Source organism: Herpailurus yagouaroundi, unplaced genomic scaffold, assembly GCF_014898765.1.
Source record: "Herpailurus yagouaroundi ecotype Mexico unplaced genomic scaffold, PumYag 142, whole genome shotgun sequence".
NCBI lineage: Eukaryota > Metazoa > Chordata > Mammalia > Carnivora > Felidae > Herpailurus > Herpailurus yagouaroundi.
This window is the reverse complement of record NW_024412397.1, coordinates 25,646,523-25,671,979: the sequence shown is the minus strand read 5'-3', so window position 1 is coordinate 25,671,979 and position 25,457 is coordinate 25,646,523. Positions and strand designations below refer to the sequence as shown.

The 25,457-nt window shown below is 39.8% G+C and overlaps 1 protein-coding gene across 5 annotated transcripts in view; it reads right to left on the bottom strand.

Annotated features, from left to right (window-relative positions):
- The window catches only part of DYM (dymeclin), a 360,650-nt gene that overhangs the window by 188,219 nt on the left and 146,974 nt on the right, over positions 1–25,457 (bottom strand). For all 5 annotated transcript variants that reach the window (XM_040478872.1, XM_040478871.1, XM_040478874.1 and 2 more), the window contains 5 exons: positions 22,695–22,877; positions 17,973–18,151; positions 16,035–16,160; positions 5,225–5,338; positions 3,729–3,823 (listed from right to left, as the gene is read on the bottom strand). In XM_040478872.1, coding sequence (XP_040334806.1) covers positions 3,729–3,823; positions 5,225–5,338; positions 16,035–16,160; positions 17,973–18,151; positions 22,695–22,877 — 697 coding nt within the window. The remainder of the gene's footprint in view (positions 1–3,728; positions 3,824–5,224; positions 5,339–16,034; positions 16,161–17,972; positions 18,152–22,694; positions 22,878–25,457) is intronic.

Below are 25,457 nucleotides of genomic sequence, written 5' to 3'. Positions count from 1 at the left end.
GTTGAGTTCGAGCCCCATGTTGGGCTCGTGCTGGCAGTGCAGAGCCTGCTTGAGATTCTCTTTTTGCTCCTCCCCTGCTCTCTCTCTCTTGCTCTCTCTCGCTCTCTCAAATAAATAAACTTTAAAAATAAATGTTTTTGACTGAGCTAAGTATAATCCCAAATAATGATCATATCAAATGCCCATGCTTATAGAATATTCAAAAGATTTTATAGTTGAACAAAACTCAAATCATATATGCTTATGAGATTTTTCTAGAATACCAAGAGTTTGTGGAAGATACACTGTCATTAAACATGAAACAACAGCACAGACACCATAAGAAATCATTCCTTATGTTTATGTCCAGCTAAAAAGGGTTTTAAAAGCTTTACTCACAGCCTACGTCACAGCAATGTAACAGGTTACTCTATTTTGCATTTTGTTGAAGATGGCATGAAACATTGGCTCTCCTACGTTTTGCAACTGATAGATACTGTGTGGTCTCTTCCTAAAGCAGGATTTAGAAAATGTGTATATGAAACTGATTACTTCTCACTTGAAGGAGTTACTGAAGCATCTGGTGAATCTTGAGTTGTACTGCTATAATAAATCTGTGTATCTATTATATATAGATCTGCTATAATAAATCTGTGTATTTTGTTATGCATTCCTTATCATACTTGACAATTCCATACCCCGAACACAAACATTTAGTCGAAAAACGAGTTTCCTCAAGATTAAAAAGTTGGCCCCCGTTTCCATCTGAAAGTGAGTGTTTTCTACAGGAATAAATTTTGATTTCCAGGTCCAAGCTCAAAGTGCTTTCCAAATGTGAGTATGCATACAAATCTTTGGGGATCTTGTTAGGATGAAGACTTTGATTCAGCAGGTCTAAAGCTGGGCTGACACTCACATTTCTAACGGGCTCACTCCTCTCCTGGATGACGATGTCCCAGTCTATATTGGTGACTCACATGTGGCCCTTGAACCTGAAGTGCTGGCAGCATCTGGGAACTTGTTAGAACTGCCCAGGGCCCTCGGTGTGACAAACAAAGCATACCAATATCATCTGCTGAAACTGAGGACTCCAGAAACTTCTATTCAATTATTTTTTTAAAAATCCACTTACAGCTCATTCATTCACAGTCTCTTTTTTGTTACTGAAGATCAGACCTTCTCCTCTCTCAATTCCTTCAATTATTCCAAACTGTGCATCTAAGACCTAAGCACCCTCCAAGGCGGCCCCAGCTGGTTCTTCCAGGCTTTCCTCCTATAATCCCTATACAGGTCCACAACATGCCATCTGAATGGGACTGGTTATTTTCCAAATAGAATGCTGTTTATCACAGCCCCTCTCGGTCTGCGTTGTTGTGGTTGGTGCTCTTCCTTATCAGGCCGATCTCTAGAGCCACCTCTCTCGAATCACCTTGCCTGATTTCTCAGTAAGATGTAATTTTCCCATTCTCTGAACCAACCAGTCACCCTCACCATAGGGATTTGTCTCTCATTCTAAGACATTCTGCTGTACATACGCTGGTCCTCGTCTTATCTCAGCTACTGAAGGACAAGCAGGAACCTTCACAATTAATTTGGATATATGTACTTTGCAGTGCGTAACACAGTTCCTCACTAACACAATGCTAAACAGAACTCCATTAAAATACAGCAGTATTCCTTATTGGTGATAAACTTGATCTAGATATTCCCAAATCACAAATCTCAATTATGTTTCTTATTTCTCCAAATCCAATCACTTTTCTGCTTTATTCATCATAGATAGAAAACTGGGCACAGTGCTTTATCTGCTTTCCCAACTCTTATACTTAGAAACTGTTTATTTCATCTCACTTGACACCTGTTATCAGAACTCGAAATGTGAACCAGTTCACTTGCCAATTTCATTCTGAACGGGTCAAATGTTGGTGTATCCATTAAGGAAAATGAATCTTGTACTGAAACCTTCATCAAGCCACTATGAAGCTACACACACACACGCACACACACAAACAGACCTCAAAGCGGCACAACACCATTAAATCTGCCATGCTGAACTAAAGCACAGTAACAAAAAAATTACTATTTAGCAACTAAAGAATCTTCAGAACACCTGGAAGAACCTGAGGTATGAGGAGATGCTATGTGAGCTTTAAGTCATCAAGTTAGTGTTAGTACAAGGTCAGTCAAACAGACAACCACCTAAGTACAAACCCCCAAATAAGCCAATATAACGTATTAGGACCGGACCTCGACTAACCAATGAGTCACTGGAAATATCCTGGCTAAATTCTGAGGATAAATATATAATGCTGAGTGACTGTTAAAAATGAGGCCAGCTCAGTAAGCATCTCCAACCAATGGATGGAAAGTAAGATCAGAGTTTAAAAGTGATACGGACTTGTGATTACCACCAATGCCTGGAACACAAGAATTAATCATTAGAATTGCACTGCTCCAAAGGCAAGGTCTAGAGGAAACGATCTGACTTCACTGACTTACATAACAAATGCTCTACTTGAGAGCCTCAAGGACAATCTTGTGCATTCCACCCCAAAGACCAAAAGTACCCACATATCTTAAAAATCTTTGCAAATGAGGGGCACCTGGGTGGCTCAGTCGGTTAAGCATCTGACTCTTGGTTTCAGCTCTGGTCATGATCTCATGGTTCATGAGTTTGAGCCCTGCACTATTAGTGCAGGGCTTGCTTGGGATTCTCTCTTTCCCTCTCTCTCTCTCTGCCCCTCCTGTACTCCCTCTCTCTCTCTCAAAATAAATAAATAAACTTAAAATTCATTCATCATTTGTTAATTAGCTTTCCTGCCCTTAAAGACAATGTCTTTGGCAAAGGGTGGAGAGAGGACAGAAAGGACCTTCTGGTGACGTTGTGGCAGGCAGAATAATGGTTACTCCCAAAATGTCCACCTGCCGATCCCCCAACCTGTGAATGTGCAAAGGGCACTCTGCAGTTGCGATTCAGCCACAGACCTTGAGATGGGTACGTCACCCTGGGTTACCCGGATAGGGCCAAGGCGATCACAAGAATCCTCCAAGTGGAAAAGGGAGGAGGTCAGAGGGATGAGACATAAGAACGACTCAACAACCTAATGCAGCTGGCGCGGACAGTGGAGGAAGGGGCCACCAGCCAAGGAAAGCTGGCAGCTTGTAGCAGCTGCAAGAGCCAAGGAAACAGACTTCCTCCCCTAGAGCTGCTGGAAAGGAACGCCACCCGGTAGCATCTTGATTGTAGCCTAGCGAGACCTGTGTTGAGCTTTTAACCTACCGATTAATAAATCTGTGTTGTTTTAAGACATTAATTTGGGGTCATCTGTTACAACAGTCAATAGGAAAGTGATGTAACAGTAAACTGCTACTAGAGGAATTCTCTAAAACAAACACAGCTACCCTCCCTTAAAAGCGTAATGCGATGCTCTGCAAAATGCTCAGCAAATATGGTTGTGGTTTACGTTACTAAGAAATATACCTGCTCCTCTGTAAAACGCTAACACGCAAAGCTTACAACTAAATTTCGTAAAAAGACAGAAAAGTAAATACAATTAACTCTGACCAAAAAGCTGGGTAGGAAGTCAGAGCAGGACGAGGTATTTTCAACGAAACAAGAAGGTGATAAATACTAGGCAGGAGAATTTGATATTCCTCGTGGATAACATTAAAAAGGACCACCACGGTACCCGTTCCGCTGGGTCAGCCAAAAGGCACACCTCAGTATTTCTCGTAAAGCTCATATTTACCTGATGATCCTCTGGGCAGCGTACTGGTGGAGGGAACGAAACTGTGCCGACATGTTTGCCAAGGCGGCCAGACAGTTGGTGTGAAGGTACTTGTCCTGCGAGAAAATAGCAAGGTGAAAACAGACATGGAGTCGTCTCTACATGTGAAGCAAGGTCAACCAGAAGGAAATGTCGACTCAACTGTCACTGATTCTAGAAAGTTCGGGTCCATGATCCCTTTTCTCTAATTCTAAAATCCTTAATAAAGCATTGAAAATTCAAAGCTTTGGGGCGCCCAGGTGGCTCAGTCGGTTGTGTGTCCGACTTCGGTTCAGGTCGTGTTCTCGCGGTCTGTGAGTTCGAGCCCCGTGTCGGGCTCTGGGCTGACAGTTCGGAGCCTGGAGCCTCTTTCAGATCCTGTGTCTCCCTCTTCCTCTCTCCTCCCCCACTCAAGCTCTGTCTCTCTCTTCTCAAAAATAAATAAACATTAAAAAAAAAATTCAAAGTTTTTTCATACTGGTACAAAAGATCACAATGCTACTTATGGTCTTCGTTATCCCTCTCCTGGTGGATACTGAATTATTCCGCTGCAGAAATACTAATGTTTAATTACAGGAACCTAGTGGTTCCATACACTGCAGCACTGTAATGTAAGTACTGTAATTAGCTTTCTAAAATCAAAAAATTCTCCATTCTTAACCATACCCGGCTCCTAGAGTTTCACATAAAAGATTATGGACAAGCATCTACATTAGCCTCATTGAGGGAAATAACTGGACACAGTGCAGTAAACCTGACCATTTCTCTGAGCTGTGAATTCTGTATATTCCTTCTCTATAGACCAGAACTGAAACTTGCTCCCAGGCGCTGCAAATACAATCCAGTTGAAGTTTTCCTTTTACTCTTGAAAGTATTCTACTTTTCTTTCCCATCTGAATTCATAATTCTTGCACACTTTGTATCTTCACACAGTTTGTTGTTGCTTTTATTTTTTTAAGTTTCATTTATTTATTTGCGAGAGACAGAGACAGTTTGAGTGGGAGAGGGGCAGAGACGGGAGGCGGGGCGGTGGAGAGAGAATCCCAAGCAAGCTCCGAGCTGCCAGCGCAGGGCCCGACAGGGGGATCGAATTCACGAAACCGTGAGATCATGACTTGAGCCAACACCAAGAGTGGAACGCTCAACCGACTGAGCCACCCAGGTGCCCCTGTTGTGGCTGCTTTTAAAGGGAAAATTGGTGTTACTGGTTCAGCAAAGGTAAACATTTTTTATCTAAATATGCCCACTGCTCCTTTTGTTTCATGTAAAATATCTCTGTACAATCTATTAAATATTAAAACACAGACACTATACATGTTATTTCAGGATCACGTAATTCAGCGACTATACGCAGATCTGTATTTTCTGACCATATTTCATGAAAATGTTAGTACTCGAAATATTGAGATCGCTTTAAACTATAGGCCTAATTGTACTATATGCATAACAATTAAAAAAAATAGCCACGGAATACTTACTCTTGTCCTTGTCATGTTGTACTGGATGGTTCTTATTACGACTAGTATCAGGAGACTCCCCAGTGAAATTTCAGTTAAAACCCGTTCTGAATACCAAGTGATATTTTTTAATATCTGTAGTGGGGAAGAGAAGTTTAAGTGAACAGGATTGCTTCCGGAAAAGAGGGATTATCCATGTCTACAATTTCTGATAAGCCCTGGCTTTGCTCTGAACGTGAGTTAGTATATAAAAGTGAACTGTGAGACTTTCAGTTCAAGGTAGTGAAGCAGTGCTGAGGTGTTTACTTCTTCCTTCTTAAACAGAAAAGGAAAGAAAATAGATCTGGAAAACAGAGGATATCGTTAATAGATGAAAAGGAGATATGTCTGGAAGATGATGGCACAAAGTCGAGAGAGAGAAAACCCAATCAGAGCTCAGCAGTTTGAAAGCGAAAATAAGAAAACCGAGGAGTCTCTTGAAAAGTAGAGCTGTCCCAACCACCACAGAAAAGCTTCAGACTTGTGTTCAGGAAAGGCCAAGAAACGCAGATAAGCCCAGCTCCGGAAGAGACGTGCCGTGTCCTGCTCCGGCTCCTCAGAGCAGGCAACAGTGGCGCTCACCGCCACACCTCAGAAAGCAAGAACTGTTTTCCAGCTCAAGATGGCGCGGTTCCATCGTAGATACGTGACATGGCGTCAGAGAGAGAGGCAAAAACTGGGCAGTGCAGCAGGCTGGTGATTTGAAAGAAAAAAATTGAAAAAGTTCTCTGAGACAACAGCAGTAAAAGGCAAAAAGACAAAAATAAAGTATGAGAGCAAACTGGAGACCTAATATCTACTTAATAGAAGTTCCAAAGGGTACAAGACTAGAAGGAGAACAGAATAATTAGTGACAGGAGAAAATTTTTCTGAGGAAAAAGAAAAAAAAAAAAACTTTCAACATTCCGAGCAGAAATACTGAAAGAAAGCAAAATTTATTCTGGGAAGACTTCTGAATTTACAGTATGTAATAAAATCCTATTGGCTCCCAGACAGAAGAAACAGGTTATCACCAAAAGAAAGACAAGCAAACTAACATTAGATTTCTCATCTTCAACACCACCCATCTGCGTAACAACAGAACAATGTCCATAAATTTTTGAGGAATGGATTATGATTCTAAAATTCTATACCTAGAGAAACCACCACACAAGTATACAGACAAATAAAGACTTACAATTATGCAAAGAATCAACATGAACCGCCCATGCATCATTTCTGGGGAAAAACCCAAACCACCACACATGTAACTATTTAGCTGCTCATCCTCTCCACCGTGACAACACAAAGTGACTTCAAGAGAAGGACAATAACGACTACCAAACAAAACTCAAAGCAGTAACAAAGCACAATTATAATCCATGGAATCAGGACAATGTGATTGAGACCAAATAATACAGCTGTACTTCAGTTCTTCTAAAAAATCATTAAAATAGGGGCGCCTGGGTGGCTCAGTGAATTAAACATCTGACTTCGGCTCAGGTCACGATCCCATGGTTAATGAGTTCGAGCCCTGCTTCGGCTCTGTGCTGACAGCTCGGAGCCTGGAGCCTGCTACGGATTCTGGGTCTCCCTCTCTCTCTCCCCCTCCCCTGCTCACACTCAGTCTCTCTCTCTCAAAAATGAATACACATTAAAAAAATCATTAAAATAGGTATTTCTCTGGTAAATCTGCCCCTCAAAAAGTCCAAAAACTATTAGAAATGAAAAAAGGGGGGATAGAAACAGACCAGTTGAACCTTTCTAAAGGAACAGTGAAGTGCTCAGTCCTTCTGACTTACTCTCTAATGCAGCAGTTCTCAAAACGTGGTCCCGGAATGCTCCAGGGGCCCCGGAGACATTTCTGGAGTATTCTCAAGGTCAAAACTATTTTCATGATAACACCAAGACATTACTTTCCACGCTCATTGTCTCATGAGTATGTAGTTGAGTTTTCCAGACACTACACAACGTGGCTGATAGTCATGTTAAACAAGTTTAACACAGAAGCAGACGTGAGAATCTATCAGTCTTCTGTTAAGGCAATTCATTAAAAAGATTTGCAAAAACATAAAACAATGCCATTCTTCTTGCTAAATTTTTGTTTGGGAAAAACAGTTATTTTTCATAAAAATGGATTATTGATGCTAACATGTAATGGGCTCATTATAATGACCAGTATTTCTAAATGACCTAATATTTTTTAAAATATTTCAGTTTTAATTTCTAATAAGATAGATGTACAAAACTATAACCCACAGAAAAGAAGCTATTTGGTGGCCTCATTTATTTTCAAGTGTAAAGACCAAAAAGTTTTAGAACCAGTGCTCTTAAGTCTGCAAGGGAACTAATACATAACACACGATACTCATTAAGCAACTTTACTAGAGACAACAGCTTCTGTCTTTTTAAAGGTCACACCTTTGAGTAGAGCTCAGTTTCTCTTCTCTTGGCTCCTTGATTTAGAAATAAATTATCCTAAGGCACCCTTATTTGAAACAGAGGTCATTAGTTCTTATCATCTGCCTGTGTGTGTGCGTTATATAACGGGATGGAAGAAGTGTTTGGAATAAAAGCAGTCTTCTTCAGTTAACATTCTACAAATATTTAAATAGTAGCCACACAGTACACTTACAATGTTACTATAAAAATCAGAAATCCAATTTAGTGTTTACGTAAATTTCTTTCTTTTCTTCCTGTGAAAAATGATCATTGTTTAGAAATTCTGGTAGTGCTTAAGAAGAATTATAAATAACTCCTTACAAAGCTCACACAGCTTTCCATGGGACATCAATGCAGAATGGGTAACATACGGAAAATTTTCTTGGTAACCTAGCTGTAGTTGTTGACTTCTTTAACTGGTTCTTACAAAAACAATTCCCCATCTCTCATATTCAATACTTGTACAGACAGTTTAATAATCATAGACTGCTATCCTGATTGTGCAATATATATATTTATCATTTCATGGTAAACTAACTCAAATAACATGCAGAAGGAAACCCCTCAAGGATCTGAAAATGTCTTCCTTCTCAAAAAGTACCTGAGAGAATTGCTTGTCCTAGGTCTTTTCCTGAGCTTTTCCCCCCTATACAAATTTGGCTTTATTGAATATATCTCTTCAAAATGTTTATAAGCTAGAGTAGTATACATTAACATATTATATAATATCAACTCTTTAAAAAATCAAATATGTATAGAAAGACCAAGAATAATTAACCTCCATACTCCCACAATTGACATTAACTGTTAAGATTTCATTTTTTAAATGTATAAATCCCATTTTATTCCCCCACTATCAACCGCTAATCAACTACTATCTTGAGTTTAGTATGTATCTTTCCAATCGCTTTCAAATGCTTTATGTGTGCACACACTCCCCCTAAAACCCAGGATTCCTTTGTATATTTGCTAGTTTACAAAAACAGTATCACTGTGTCTTAGACTGAATAGCATTCTCCAAAATTCATGTCACCCCAAACCTGTGAATGTGACCTTATTTGAAAACAGGGTCTTTATAGATATAACTAAGATGAGATTATACTGGGTTAGGAAAGACCCTAAGTCCAATATGGCCAGTGTCACCATAAGAAGAGGAGAGACAGAGACAGACATTCACGGGAGGGAAGGTCACGAGACAACAGACACGCTGACACTACATGCCAAGGACACGTGTGGACTGGCCACCAGAAGCTAAGAAGAGGCAACATCTCTCCCCTAGATCCTTCAGAGAAAACACGGCCCCGCTGACACCTTGCTTTTGAACTTCTAATCACCAGAACTGTGACCATAAATTTCTGTTGTGTTTAGCCACCCAGACCGCAGCAGGATGGCAGCCCAGGACACTAACACACATAGGTATTTATTTGCATCTTGTTTTTTCACTCAGTATGTTCTTGGAAGCCCCCTATGTTGATGCATCTAAGAACATTAATACTTACCACATATGCCAAATTCCCATAGTGCCGATCACTTTTTAAAATGAATACTTCTATGGCAGTTAGTAAGAGCTGTTACACCAAGCCACTCCCCCAGGACCTCCTGAGGGTTCAGCAACTAACATACAGCAGACAACGAAAGACCATGGTTGACACCCATTCTTACTGGCTGGTTTTGGTACCATACTTGTTAAGTATCTGAATATCGCCTCTACTCCCTTCCATCTAAGCACTGAAGAGTACTGCACTCATAGGCCACACTTCTTTTGGTCCACTCTTCTACTAATGGAAATTAGGCTATTTTCCAGGTTTTCCCCTAGTAAAAACAATGTTACGATATAGATCCTTACCCTTAACTGTCCAAAATCTCACTATATGAAACTCAGAAACCAGAGATTCCTTACTCTACCTTTATTGCCTGAGCGTTAATTATCCGAAGTCAGGAATCACGAAAATTTTTTAAAGAAAAATAATCTATCCAACACCTGTTTTAAGCCGCCCATCTTTCAGTACTTCCTGACTTCATAAACAAATCGCCAAGATTTTGCTAGGACGCAAAATTGCAAAGTCACTGAATAGCTCTTTTTTTAAAATAAATGCAGGTTTGGGTCCCTGTTAACTAAAAAGCACAGGGCAGTACTGTTCATCACAGCAGCACTAGCCGTAGGTGGGTCCTTAAGTTAAACTTAAATTGTAATAAAACTAAAAATTCAATTCCTTGGTCACACCAGCCACACTACAAGTGCTACCATATCAGAGAGTACAGTTAGGGATTTCTGTCATCACATTTCAAAGTTCACAGAAGTTAAATAGCCAGCTATGAAGAACACCACTGTATCTTCACCATTTTATCAAATGTTAATATCTTTGCTTCTGAACTCCTCCTCCCTAATCCTCTTCTCTAACCTCTGGCGGCCTGAACTGGATACCTGATTACCATGCAGATTTTTGAGATTTACTATTATCAATGCATGTGGCTCTATTTCATTCGTTCTGGCTGCTGCACAGTATCTCATGGATGTTATCAGCTGTTTGCCATCTTTGAATACTACAAACGATGCTACGATGAACATTCTTTCAAGTGCATTCTTGTGAAAATCTGAAAAAGGTTTTCTGAGGACGCAAACCAGAAAACGGGATTGCTGGGAGGCAGAGTATTTATTTACTTCTGCAGTTTTTGAGGAATGTGAAAGGCCAGATTCCTCTCGAAAGCTGGTCTGCTCATTTATACAGTCGTCTCAAAGAGGACTAGGAGAGTCGTCTTTCTCTATATCCTTTCCGGTTCTTAACAGGGCTTGTAATTTCTGCCCAACTGACAAGGACAAAATACTGCAGTCATTTTAGTCAGCAGGATCCTAATGAATCACTAGGTTGGACATCTTTTTAAAATGCCTGTTAGTCATTCAGGTTTTATATTCTGTTTTTCTATTACTTTGCCCATTTTTCTACTGAATACCTTGTTTTTCTGATTATGCCAACCCTAAAAAATGCGAATCCTTCTTGTAGTCTATGGCTTGTTCTCATCTCACCATGAAAAGTTTTTATTTTAATGTGGTCAAATGTATTAATGTTTGCACTCATGGTTTATACATTGTATAGCATAAAATGTAAGAAATCCCTGTCTCTAGTTGGGAACAAATATTAGCTTTCATTTCCCTTTGGAGGTTTTAAAGGTCAGCTTTTCATATCCAAGTCTTGTTGACACAAGTGGAATTTGTCTTTGTATGTGGGGCAAGGATCATATAATTTTATTTTTTCTACTTAGATAAGCCAAGCTCTCAGTCTCAGCACAATTTACCTACTATTTCTGTCACACGTTGTGTTTCCATGTGTGAGTAATTTCTATACTCTCTATTTTCTTTTGCATTTATCTATTTTTTTATTCCATTATTAATGAAACACATCTTAATTACTAATGTTTTGTAACTAGTTTCATCTGGTAGGGTAAGTCCACATTGCTTTTCTCCAAAAACTCTCTGGGCAATATACTCCTCCATATAATTTCAGGGATCGCAGTTGACCCTTGAACAATGTGGAACAAGCTGACCCCCTCCACGGTCAAAACTCCATCTATAACAAAATTTTGACTCCTGAAAAACTAACTTAGTGGTAAGCACTACTGTATTTATTGAAAACGTCCAAGTACAGCTACATAGTTCAAATCCATGTTGTTCAAACTGTATTTTATCAAGTCTCCTCCAAAAAACTGTTACAATGCTGGTAAGAACTGCATTTAACATAGCGATTAATTCGAAAGCAAAATTAACAACTCAGTCACTGAACAGAGTTGTCCATAAACACAAGATAGTATCCTCTCTCCATTTATTATGTCACATTTAGTACCTTTCATTTACGTACTTTTGCTGATTATTGCCATTTTAAATAGCATCTCTAGGAGCGCCTGGGTGACTCCTTTGGTTAACTGTCTGACTCTTGATTCAGCTCAGGTCATGATCTCAAGTCGTGAGATCGAGCCCGGCATTGGGCTCTGCACTGATAGTGCGGAGCCTGCTTGGAATTCTCTCTCTCCCTTTCTCTCTCTGCTCCTCCCCTGCTCGCGCATGCGCAATATTTCTAGATAGATAGATAGGTAGGTAGGTAGGTAGATAGATAGATAGAACATCTAGGTCACATTTTTGAAGCACTTTGTTACTGTACAAACTGTATTTGTTTTTGTATACAACCTTTAGAACCGGAAAATTCACTCAACTTTCCTAACAGTTCTAATTTTAGAGTTTCTTGAATTATATATGCAGTCAATCACAAATTCTGTAAACATGGACATTTTGATTTCCTCTCTTCAATTTTTAAACCATTTACATCTTGTTCTAGCTCAAATGACCTGCTCGGAATTCTGATACAATGCTGAAGAGGAGGGGTAACACAGAGCATCCTCTTTGTTCTGACTTTCAACAGATTATTTCTAAAATTCTCCAATCAACTATAATGCTTTTTTTTTTTTTTTTTTGAATGTTTAGAGAGTGAGCATGCATGAGCAGGGGAGGGGCAGAGAGCGAGGGAGAGAGAGAATCCCAAGCAGACTCTATGCTATAAGCACAGAGCCAGATTTGGGTCTCAATCTCATGAACTGGGAGATCATGACCTGAGCCGAGATCAAGAGCCAGACGCTTAACTGACTAAAGCCACTCAGGCACCCCTCAAGTGTAATGCTTTAACTGTAGGTTTTTGTAGATACACTTTACTAAAAGACAACAAATCTCTTTTCTACCCCTATTTTGTGAGAATTTTGCCTTGTTTACCATGAATAGGTGCTGAACTTTATCAAATCCTTTGCTGTTATCTATTGACATGATTTATGGTTTTTCTAATAAATTACATTAAGAGATTTTCTAATACTAAACCACCCTTGCATTCCTGGAATACTGTTACTGACATATGTTCTTTTTACTATCTTGCTTTACTCCATTTTACAATATTAGACTTACAAGCTTTCTGATTATATTTGTGCCACTTAATAAATTTTTGCCTCTCAACTCAAAATCCACCTGTAATTTTCCTTTATGAAATTTTGATAAATTTGGTATCCGGATTATGCTGTACTCATAAAATGAGCTGGAAAGATTTCCCTTTTTTCTAGTGTTTAGATGAGGTTTAGAAGACTGGTGTTACCTCTTCCTCCAATTTTCAGAAGAATTCAGAGGTAAAGATCAGTTGGGCTGATAATTTTCTGTTTAGGATTTTACATTACAAAGTCAGTTCCCTTGATAGAAACAGGACTATTTGTATTTTGTTTCTTTTGTGAGCTTTGGTTACTTTTTTTCTGGGAGTGGAGGAAACCTGTCCATTTCATTTAATGCTTAAAGTTTGCAGCATAAAATTACTCATAGTACCCTCTGAACATTTTTTTAAATATCTCTGGGATATGTGTCCTAATCTCTTATACACTCCCAGTAATATATATTTGTAACTTTTTCTCTTCTTGATCATCTTTCTAGGGGGTTATCAATTTTATGAGTTTTCATATATTTTGCTTATAGGAGAAAAAGTAGAAAGATTTAAAATCAAAGATCTAAGCTTCTATCTAAAAAATCTTAAAAACAAAAAGCAAGTTCGTGGCTAGCAAGCTACGGCTAGTACAGATATAAAAAGGTAAGTGGACGGGGCGCCTCGGTGGCTCAGTCGGTTGAGCGTCCGACTTCGGCTCAGGTCATGCATGATCTCACAGTCTGTGAGATCGAGCCCCGCGTCGGGCTCTGTGCTGACAGCTCGGAGCCTGGAGCCTGCCTCAGATTCTGTGTGTCCCGTTCTCTCTGCCCCTGCCCCACTCACACTCTGTGTCTCGCTCAAAAATAAACATTAAAAAAGATTTTTTTTTAAATAAAAAGATTGTCTGGGGGCACCTGGGTGGCTCAGTCAGTTAAGGCCCAACTCTTGATCTCATCTTGTGTCATGATCTCACGGTTCGTGAATTCGAGCCCCACGTCCGGCTCCGTGCTGACAGCTCGGAGCCTGGAGCCTGCTTCGGATTCTGTGCCTCCTTCTCTCTCTGCCCCAACCCGCTAGCATTCTGTCTCTCTCTCTCCCTCAAAAATAAATAAACATGAAAAAAAAATTTTTTTAAAAGGTAAGTGGAAAAAACAGTAATAAGAAAAAAGCAATAATAAGTAAAAAAAAAATTACGAACAACTTTACAGGAATAAAATCAATCCCTTAGAAGAAATGTATAAATTCCTTGAAAGACACAAATAATCAGAGCTCAAAATTTAACCAAATACACTGTATATAAAAAAAGAGAATATATTATGGCCAAGTTTATCCAAGGAATGTAAGATTGATTTAATATTCAAAACTTAATCAGTATAATAAACTACATTAACAGACTAGAAAAAAAATCCATGTGATTCAGAACATATAAAGAAAGCTTACAACTCAGTAATATGACAAAAAAAAATTTGTATTTTTTTAAATGTTTATTTCTGTGAGGGAGAGGGGGGGGAGAGAGAGAGAGAGAGAGAGAGAGAGAGAGAGAGCAAGCATGCATGCAAGGGCAGAGAGAGAAGAAGACAGAGGATCTGAAGCAGACTCTGTGCTATCAGTGCAGAGCTCAATGTGGGGCTCAAACCCACAAACCATGAGATCATGACCTGAGACAAAGTTGGACGTTTAACAGACGGAGCCACCCAGGTGCCCCCCCAAACCCAATTTTTTCAAAGGAAGTATCAGTGGGCACCTGCGTGGCTCAGTCGGTGGAGCATGTGACTCCCAATCTCAGGGTTGTGAGTTCAAACCCCATGTTGGGTGCAGAGATTATTTAAAAACACAATCTTTAAAAAACACAAATAGGGCACCTGGATGGCTCAGTGGGTTAAGCCTCGGACTTTGGCTCAGCTCATGATCTCGTGGTTCATGGGTTCAAGCCCCATGTCGGGCTCTGTGCTCACAGCTCAGAGCCTGGAGCCTGCTTCGGATTCTGTGTCTCCCTCTATCTCTCTGTCCTTCCCCCCACTCACACTGTCTCTTTCTCCCTCAAGAATAAATGAACATTAAAAAAAATTGTTTTTTAATATGAAACAATTTCTCAGTCTTCTTCTTTTTGTTCCTTATTTTTTTTTTTTAATTTACATCCAAATTAGTTAGCATATAGTGCAACAAGGATTTCAGGAGGAGATTCCTTAGTGCCCCTTATCCATTTAGCCCATCCCCCCTCCCACAACCCCTCCAGCAACCCTCTGTTTGTTCTCCATATTTAAGAGTCTCTTATGTTTTTGTCCCCCTCCCTGTTTTTATATTATTTTTGTTTCCCTTCCCTTATGTTCATTTGCTTTGTCTCTTAAAGTCCTCATATGAGTGAAGTCCTATGATATTTGTCTTTCTCTGACTGATCCCTATTCTTTCACTTACTGTGTATACAAGGGGCTGACCTATTTGACAATTTCTGTCACAACTAAAAATGGGAAATGAAACACAGAGGAAAAACGAACTCAGTGACAGCAAAAACATTTACTTCAATTACTAAAGAAACTGTTTTGAGAGTTTTTTTTCCCCCTCAAATGTTATTTTGAGGGAGAGAGAACACGACCAGAGGAGGGGCAGAGAGAGAAAGGAAGACAGAGGATCCCAAGCAGGCTCCACGCTGTCAGTGTAGAGCCTGATGCAGGGCTCAATACCACGGATCGTGAAATCATGACCTGAGCTGAAATCGAGAGTCAGACACTTAACCAACTGAGCCACACAGGCGTCCCAAGAAACCATTTTGAGAATTAAATTTTTTAAATGTTTATTTTTGAGAGAGAGAGACACACACAGCACAAGTGGGGGAGGGGCAGAGAGAGAAGGAGACACAGAATCTGAAACAGGTTCCAAGCTCTGAGCTGTCGACAAAGAGCCTGCCATGGGGCTTGAACCCATAAACTCTGAGATAATGACCTGAGCTGAAGTCGGACGCTTAACCGACTGAGCTACCCAGGAGCCCCTTAATTTTTGTTTTTAATGTTTGTTTGTTTGTTTGTTTGTTTGTTTGTTTATTTATTTATTGAGAGAAAGACGGCTTGCAAGCTGGGGGAGGGACAGAGAGAGGGAGAGACACGGAATCCAAAGCAGGCTCCAGGCTCTGAGCTGTCAGCACAGAGCCCAGTGTGGGGCTGGAACCCACAAACCACAAGATCATGACCTGAGCCAAAGTCAGATGCCCAACTGAGCCACCCACATGCCCCAATTTTGAGAATTTTTAACAGGCTACTAGTCATTCATAAAAAAAGCACTTCATAAATCTGAAAAAGACACACCGTTTCTGAGGTTCTTGTGGAAACATCTACCAGAAGGAAAAGAAGGAAGAAATGCTAAAGCCGCAGTAAATCACGTGGAGGGACATGCCTATTCTGTAACTCTGACACCCTTAAGTAATGATAACTTACCACTTCGTGAATGGATCTATTAAAGCCATCATCTTCTGTAAGGATCAGTAATATTATAAGGGCCATGTACACATGGTGTGAATTTCTTTCTTCAACGTGATACAGAATCTCAAGAATTGGTAAAACCTGTCAGATAAAAATTTTAATTTACTATTCCAATTACTTTATGAGAAGACCAATGTTTTCAACCTTTATGCTTTTATTATGTACTGTTTCAATTTCATAGTTATAGGTTTCTTTAAAGGAAAAAGAAAACCACACAAACCAGCTTATGACTGAAAGTACTTTCTCCGTGTACACAGCTCAGATAGCAGGAGAGAAAACCTTCACCCTGCCACCACATAAAGACTGGGTCTGCAGAGACCATCTGGGCCAACATGTGGCACTGAGTACAGGGAGATCTGCCTCCAGCCTAGCAGGAGCTTATACACAGTAAGGTATTCTTCGAAACACTAATGTGTCAAACACTATCTTCTTCATAGGAAAGATTGTAGAATAAAAGAACGGTTGACAACAAAATCAAATCAGCACAGTAGATTTCCTACCAATAACACATTTTCTAACCATAGCCTCAATAAATATTATTGACGAAAGGCAAAGGAAAGGTAAGGACATCATTTGAGACATTATCAAAATAATCTATACAAGAAATTAAAAACAAAGATAAATATATAACCCTCCACCCCCACTCCAAAAAAACCCAAAACAAAACCTTTTAAGTTTTTACTGGTGTTATGTCATCATATACAGATGCGTATTCTTATGTACTAACATCCTTACCACGAACTTTCTAGAACAGATGGTGTCATGGGCTTTCTGCTTATTGCCATCATTTCACTTAGGATACATCAGGCTCAGAATTGTCTCTGCTTATTCCCACTCACCCATCAGTAAACAGGCCTTCGCTCCAAGTTTTTATTCCCATGAGCAGAACACTGTTACATCCAATTTTACTATGTAAAATAACCAATGTTTTCCACATACAGTGGGTGTGCAGACAGGTGTGTTCATTATGTTTTTGGTCTTTACCGTCACTTCGACACAGAACATACTCTTCAAATGAATTCTAATATTCCATGTTACGCAGTATTTTCACGTTAACTCTGAAAAAATGGCCACCAAATCCCTGGTGAATCCTGTTACCACCTTGTAAAAACTGGTACAGGGGAAACATTCCTGTTGCCACCAGCAAGCTGCTGGCTCTTGCAGGAATGTTCACAACTTTATTAATGAATAAATAGCCCACAGGTATCTCTATAGTACGCATTTCAAATATAATATTAACACCTTGGTGAGATAAGGTTTACTTGTCCAGTCATGGAAGCATTTTTGTTCACACGTTAGTTACAAACGGAAATCACTGATTCACTACAGGAGTTCTGCAGCCACATTTCAGTGTTCTCTGGCACAGGTACTTTAAACTCTACCACTCTAGGAATTGAGTTCAGGCAGACCTCAAGTCTAAGCCTCATGCAGGGACAGGACACGTGGGAAACCAACGTGGAATATCACCCTTCCGGATCCTACCCACGTCCACCAGGAACTTGCTGCAAACAGGACTAGCTACATGACCTCGGTAGGTGGACACTTAGCATTGGAAAGAACCACCAGGGTACAAATGTCTTGAGAATGGGAGGCGGTGCTTCTTGGAAGACTTGATGGGGCTGGATCCTGGGCAACGGGCAGCTGTAAAGGCCTGAAGTTCAGAGAAGCTGGTTGCGCTGCGGGGTTCTCGGGCGCTGTGAGCACACTGCCATGTGCACTGTCTCCTACACTGTAAAACTCCTACCCCCGCCTGTGTCCGCGGGCAGCTCCCCGTCAACCTCTCAACCCTCAGCTTTGCAATGAGGCAAACGTATCTACCCTCTTGGGAAAAGAATCTGCTCTTCAAAAGATTATACAATACAAAAAGGATGACGAGGGTAGCGTGATACTTACAAGATTTTCCATGTCTGTGCGAGCCAACATGTATGTTCTAACGTTACTATTCTGATGCAGCAATGTGTACAAGAGGAGAGTTGCTTGGTCGGACGTCTGCTGTTCACACAGAGCTGTGTACAAACTGTTGAAGTTAATCTGGAAAGCGTGTGGAATTGATGAGGGGAAAGGACTGCTATCTGGAATACAGAAAACACAAAATTATTGGAATATTACGCTGGTATTTTCTGGACCATGCCTTATACAAGTAATAAAAGCACCATTAATGTACACAATTTGATTCCCATTAATGTTGTATGTTGCCACACTTCAGGTTCAAAATTCCCATTTCTATTTTAAATTGTATTTAAAGAACTAACTAAAGCATGGTGACTATGGTTGGCAACATCATTGCGTAATTGAAATTTGCTAAGAGAGTAGGACTGAAATGTTCTCACCAGGGTGGGGAAAAACTGGGACAGTTTATTTCTCTGTACTATCCAAACCCCAGCCTTCGAATGATTATAAATATATGTGCAAATACCACTTAACAGAGTGACAGTTTATATTTTAACAAGCCAAATATATAAAAAAACAACTAAGTCACATACTTTGACTTCATTTACTATTTTTGCATTAATATAGCTAAATTAAACTGGCTATAAGAACATAAGCTTAAATAAACAGAGCTACGGGCCCAGCCCAAAGGCCCTTTAATAAATACAATTTAACCATGACATCTGAAATGTTCTGTTACCAAAATTAAATGACCACCAGTCCTAAATAAAGAATACCAAGACAAAGAATATAAAAGTTTCTATATAAAACAGAAAATCCTCTTGTAAGGGCTAAAAAGAAAAAAGGACTTCAAGCTAATCTTTTTCCAATGAATAACTACGGCTCAAGTACTCACCAATGTCACTAATCCATTTATGAAAAAAACAGCTAGGATAGCAACATATCATTTAATTACTTTTATTTTTTAATTGTTTTTTTAAAAATTTATTTATTAAGCAAATAGTACCCCCAACATGGGGCTTGAACACAGGACCCGAGATCAAGAGCTGTGGGATCCACCAGCCAGGTTCCCCTAGCCAGTTTTAAAGTACTATCAGCATGTTCAGCAGTAGCTTCTGTAGTAGAATATACTGAACCTCAGACAACTATCAGAACATGTACGTGATTTTGTAAATCCTTTTTTCCAAGTTTATTTATTTATTTTGAGAGAGAGAGAGAGCGTGTGCGTGCACACACGTGAGCAGATGAGGGGCAGACAGAGGAGAGCAAATCCCAAGCAGGCTCCACACTCTCACCACAAAGCCCTACGTGGGACTCGAAACCCATGAACCGTGAGATCATGACCCGGGCCAAAACCAAGAGTTGGACGCTTAACTGACTGAGCCACCCAGGCGCCTTTTTAGAGTCACTTGCATGATGATAAATCCCAGCCCATGTGGGAAAATTCCTGATTCCGCAAACTGACAGAGCAGAGCCCCCTTCCTACATGCGCTGGACTCTTGCTTAAACACCGAAGCCAGCAAAGTTAGCAAGTCAAAAAGGAGGTAGAGACCGGTCAACTGACGTGGAGAAAAGTATGATCCTATCAGATAAGAACACTGGAACATGACAGCACAACAAGGTGATTATTTTAATAATATCTTGGAAAGAACCAAGATGTTTTTTTAAAGACACAAAAAATAAATAAAAGTAAAAAATTTTAAATTCCTGTGTTAGAATCTCCACAAGCTTCACTCTTACGGAAAAGAAAGGTGTACCAACACAACTTTGATAGCACAGTCCCGTACCTCTTGGAGCCTCCTTTCTAACCTGTACGTTGTGAGAATTATCTAAAAAGTGTCTGTAACTTTACTACAAAGTGCCCTCACTTTTCCTCCCACATTTAGCATATAGGTTAGTTTTCCAATCCTAACACTGTATTTTGGTCAGCTACAAAAATCACTGTTTTGTGTGACTTGTTTTTGCAAAGGATGGCAAAAGGAAGCGCTGCATATAATCTGTGAGTATGCAAATGACTACAGCATCTACAGAATGGAGGAAGATTCTAGACACACTATGCCTCTCTACAATGAAGCAAAGTAACCTGTTTGCCAGGCTGATTTATACCTGACTGCAAATGGAGTATGTGTGATGTGTGTGTATCCATAACATTTATATATTACTAGCGAATAAGTGCTATGACCTAGCTATTATTTACAGATTTACATGTATTATCCCTTATTTAATGCATACAAGGATCATGTCATTATTCTGACCAACTTCACAAAGGATGAAATAGAGGCCTGGGGAGATGAACTTTTCCTAGAGCAGCCCCAAGTAAAACACGGATCACCCTCTGTTGTCACCACTGCATTATCCTGCTTCTTATAATTACAGCAATAATAGAATGACTCCGTACGATGATAAATACTTAATTTTTATAAAAACCCTGTGAGGTAGAAATTATAACCCCTGCTTTACAGATTCAAGACACTGGTATTTAAAGAATAAAAACTGGGGGCACTTGGGTGGCTCAGTCGGTTAAGCTTCTGACTCTTGATTTCAGTTCAGGTCATGATCTCGTGGTTTGTGGGTATGAGCCCCATGTCGGGCTCCACGCTGGTGGCATGGAGCCTGCTTGGGATTCTCTATTTCCCTCTCTCTCTCTGCCCCTCCCTCTTTCTCTCAGAACAAATAAATAAACTTAAATCATTAAAAAAGAGGGGCACCTGGGTGGCTCAGTCAGCTGAGCATCCGACTTCGGCTCAGGTCATCATCTCACAGTTTGTGGGTTGGAGCCCCGCATCGGGCTCTGTGCTGTCTCTCTCTGCCCCCCGCCCCCCACTCACACTTTGTCTCACTCTGTTTCTCAAAAATAAATAAATGTAAAAAAGGTTAAAAAGAAAAAAAAAAAGAAAAAGAATAAAAACTGGGATATGAACCCAAGGCAGTTTAACCCTAAAGTCATTGCTCAGAATCCCTGAACCAAACTGTCCACCAAAAAAGATGGCAACCCCAGAAAGGTTCGACCTTCATAGCAACATCTGGCCTCAGCATCAAAAGTGACAATATATACTATAAACTGAGTATCTGGCTATGTTGCAAAAACTGAGCTAATCATTTTAAAACCTTACCTTGCTTGGTGCTTATACAAATATTAGGGGACATTATTCCCATTTTAAAGACAAAGCCAGGGAGGCTTGAGGTTAAGCAAACTGTGAGAAGCTTCACAGCTCTGAAGTGACACAGTGTGGCATAAACTCTGTCTGCTTGACTCCCAAAACTTGCTTTTGTTTTCTTTTCAAATTTTTATTTAATTATTTTTTTACTTTATTTATTTAAGCAATAGTGGCTTCAGGAGTAGAATTTTGTGATTCGTCATTTACATATGCCCTCCTTAATGCCTGGGACCCATCTGGCCCATCTCCCCACCGACCTTCCTCCATCAACCCTCAGTTTGTTCTCTATCTTTAAGAATCTCTTATGATTTGTTTCCCTCTCTCTTTTTTCTCCCCCCACCCCCCCCAACCAATATGTTCATCTGCTTTGCAAAACTTGTTTTCTTAACCAGTAAGCCACAATGTAATAGTAATGGGAACAGAAAAGTACTATCAGATGCATGAGTTTTCACATTTTATCTATCAAATTGTTAGAGGTTACCTATCATTATTTCCCCCTACAAACAGTAATACCAGAGTTGGCAAAGGTACACCCAACTGGCACACTCATATACTGTCTATTAAGAAACGCGTATTAGAGGAGCCTGGATGGCTCAGTTGGTTAAGCCTCTGATTCTTGATTTCGGCGCAGGTCATGATCTCACAGGTTCATGAGATCGAGCCCCATGTCAGGCTTCGTGCTGTCAGCACGGAGCCTGCTTGGGATTCTCTCTCTCCACTCTCTTTCTCTCCCTCAAAATAAATAAATAAACTTAAGAGAAAAAGAAGAAACGTGTATTAGAACTCTGGAAAGGAACATGGCAAAGCGTGTCAGAAGCTTTAAAAATGTTCCCATCCAATAATTTCACTTCTTACCCATGTTAATTATACTAATGTCCAATACACCTTGAAAATCTAGCTACTGTATTAACCTGGCTTACAGAGTGTAATCTTTTGATTGGAGATTACTCTTTCAACACGGAACTATCTACCCATGCTCTACAGGGCAAGTTACAGACCACAGGCAAGCTCACCACCTATTTTGGAAATAAAGTTTTAGTAGAAACCAGCGATGCTCACTTCCTTATTATCTATGCCTGCTTGTTGTGCTACCACAGCAGAGTTAAGAGATGGTAACAGACACTGCATGACCCTACAAAGGGGTCTGCATCTTTCCAGAAGAAGTTTATTAAGCTCTAATTTTTAGTTTTATAAAACTCTAACTGGAATACAGACTTTAAATGACAACCTTCAAACAATCTATCACTCAGAGTTTTCCAAGTTAGTTCCTATCCCTAACAGGTGGGACAGGAGGATCTAAATGAAGCATATTGCTGGCTTGGTTATTTCTGGACCAAAAAAAAAAAAAAAAAAAATAGTTTTAAGTGGCTCTAAAGAACTATAGCTTTTATCTAAGATTTATTTGACCTTCCTAAGAATACAGATAGAAAAATCTAACTCTTTCTCATCTTTAACCAATATGAAAATATACAAATATTCATCTCCACAACTATAAAATGATAACATGGGTAAGCAAAACCCTCATTCGTCATTAGAAAGAATACTCAGGGAACAAAGTACCACAAACCTTGCGTATTCTTAAAGGACATAATGGCCTGTCTGTAGGGGTTTGGCGTATCTGCAGCGTCGGTCAGGTTGGCCAGCACCAGCAGAAGCAGGAGACTCTGGTTGGCCAGAGGAGAAGAAAGTTCTGGAGTGGCAGCTGCTTTGCTGCCCACGCCGCCCAGTGTGAAGACCGTCCAGAGGCCAGCTTGAGAAAAAAAACACATAGTTAAGAAGTGCTGGGACTAGTGAGATGGAAATGCGTACTTCTGTGTGATATTGTACACTTTTTCATATTTCAAACTTTGAAGAAACACTCTTTTCAGTTATTAAAGTAAAACAAGTCTGGTACGTGAAAAGTCTCATATTGCCCAACGATACAAAATTCCTTAAGACCATCATTCCCCACTCCTATAACCTACTTTTACTTCCCAGAGATAACCACTGCTGAACTTCTTAGGTCTTCCGAGATTTTCTTTACATATCAAAACATCTACAAAATTATAAGAAAACTTCAGGTGCAACTTTATACCAACAGATTTGAAAACCTAAGCAAAATGCGAAAATATCTAGGAAGATACAAAATACCAAAATTGGCCAAAGACAAAAGCCTGAATGAACAAACAATCTTAGAAGAGCAGAAAACGGAGTCCAAGAGCTAGCCCTAAAAACCAAATCCAGTCCAAAGCTCACAAATAAGTCCACCAAGCCCTCCCAGCACAGACAATTCCCGTGTTACATAAGCAGCTCCAAAGTACACAAGAGTCATATATACACAACTCATGTGACCAGACCAGAAACATCTCCCTGCTACAGAAACTGGACAATGACAGCATTTAAAACGAGAGGGAGAAATGAAAAGAAAGGTTTACAGACAGACTCAATCAAACAAAAGCAGATGAAATCTTACACAAAAATTCGTTAAAAGAACAAATGCAGCCTGATCATGAAAGTTTTGTCTCTGAAATGCAAGAATTGTTCATCATTTTAGAAGTCTGTTAATTTGTAGGCAGGCACACTTCGGAGATACTGCAAGTTTGGTTCCAACTAGTATTGTGGTGAAGTGAATCAAATGAAGTTTTTGGTTTCCCACTGCATAGAAGAGTTATGTTTACAGGGGCGCCTGGGTGGTTCAGTAGGTTAAGCGTCTGACTTCGGCTCAGGTCATGATCTCACGGTCCGTGAGTTCGAGCCCCGCGTCGGGCTCTGTGCTGACAGCTCAGAGCCTGGAGCCTGCTTCGGATTCTGTGTCTCCCTCTCTCCCTCTGCCCCTCCCCTGTTCATGCTCTGTCTCTCTCTGTCCCAAAAATAAATAAACGTTAAAAAAAATTAAAAAAAAAAGTTATGTTTACACTATACTGTAGTGGATGAAGTGTGCAATTCCATTATGTCTAAGAAAACCAACATACATACCTTAATTAAAAAATACTTTATTACTAAAAAATGCTAACCATCATCTGAGCTTTCTGCTAGCTGTAATCTCTGATCGCATTATCACCATGACCAATATATTAATGAAAAAGTTTGAAGACTTGTGAGAATTATCAAAATGTGACACAGAGACACAAAGTGAGCAAATGTGGCTGCAAAAATGGTGCTGACAGACTTGCTCAATGCAAGGTTGCCACAAACCCTAAAATAAACAAACAAACAATAAAAACTGCTGTATCTGCAAAGCACAGTAAAACACAGCACAATAAAATGAAGTATGCTTGTTACTCACTGTAAAAAGACAGAGGAAAAGATAATCTCGCCAATTTTTAAAATTAAATTTAAAACCTATTAAGAATTCTTACAAATTTGGGGCGCCTGGGTGGCTCAGTCAGTTCCGCATCCAACTTGGGCTCAGGTCATGATCTCACAGTTAGCGAGTTCGAGCCCCGCATTAGGCTCTGTGCTGGCAGCTCAGAGCCTGGAGCCTGCTTCAGATTCTCTCTCTCTCTCTCTCTCTCTCTGTCCCCCTCCCCCACTCATGCTCTGTCTCTGTCTCTCAAAAATGAATAAAAGTTAAAAAAAAATTTTTTTTTAATTTGAAGAATTCTTAAAAGCTAGAAAAGAAAAGTAACCTCTTTGGATTCTAAAGTCCATCTAATCAGAAATCCACGGTGGTCAAACATTAGAAGAACACCCCTATGGATATCACCAACATCACCAATGAACTACAGGTGCTCCGAGCAAAAGTGTTAAGGCAAGGCGGGGGGCGGGGCGAAATAAGTCAGTCAGAAAAAGACCTATCATATGATTTTACTCATATGTGGAATTTGAGAAACTTAACAGATGATCGTGGGGGAAGGGAGGGAAAAATAAGAAAGAAACAGAAAGGGAGGCAAACCATGACAGACTCGTAAACACACACAAAATTATTTGCAAGCAACCTGACTGTGCACTGTCCAATGGAGTAGCCAGCAACCACTGTGGGTACTGGGCACTTGAAATGTGGTTCGTCCCAAACGCATCATGCTGTAAGTATAAAATACTCAATTCTGAAGACTTAATACAAAAGTAAAAAATTTTTTGCCAATTTTTAAATATTGATTACATGTTGAAATTATAATATTTTGGACATATTATATTAAAGTGTATTGTTAAGATAAGCTTCACCTGTTTGTTTTTACTTTTTCAATATGACTACAGAAATTTTTAAATCACATATGTGGTTTGCATCTATGGCTCACGTTTGTATCAGACACAGCTGCTCTAGAACATCAAGAGAATCAACTGACACACTATCAGAACGAACAGATTTTGGTACAGTCTAGAACTAAAAGAGTGACATATAAAAATAAAA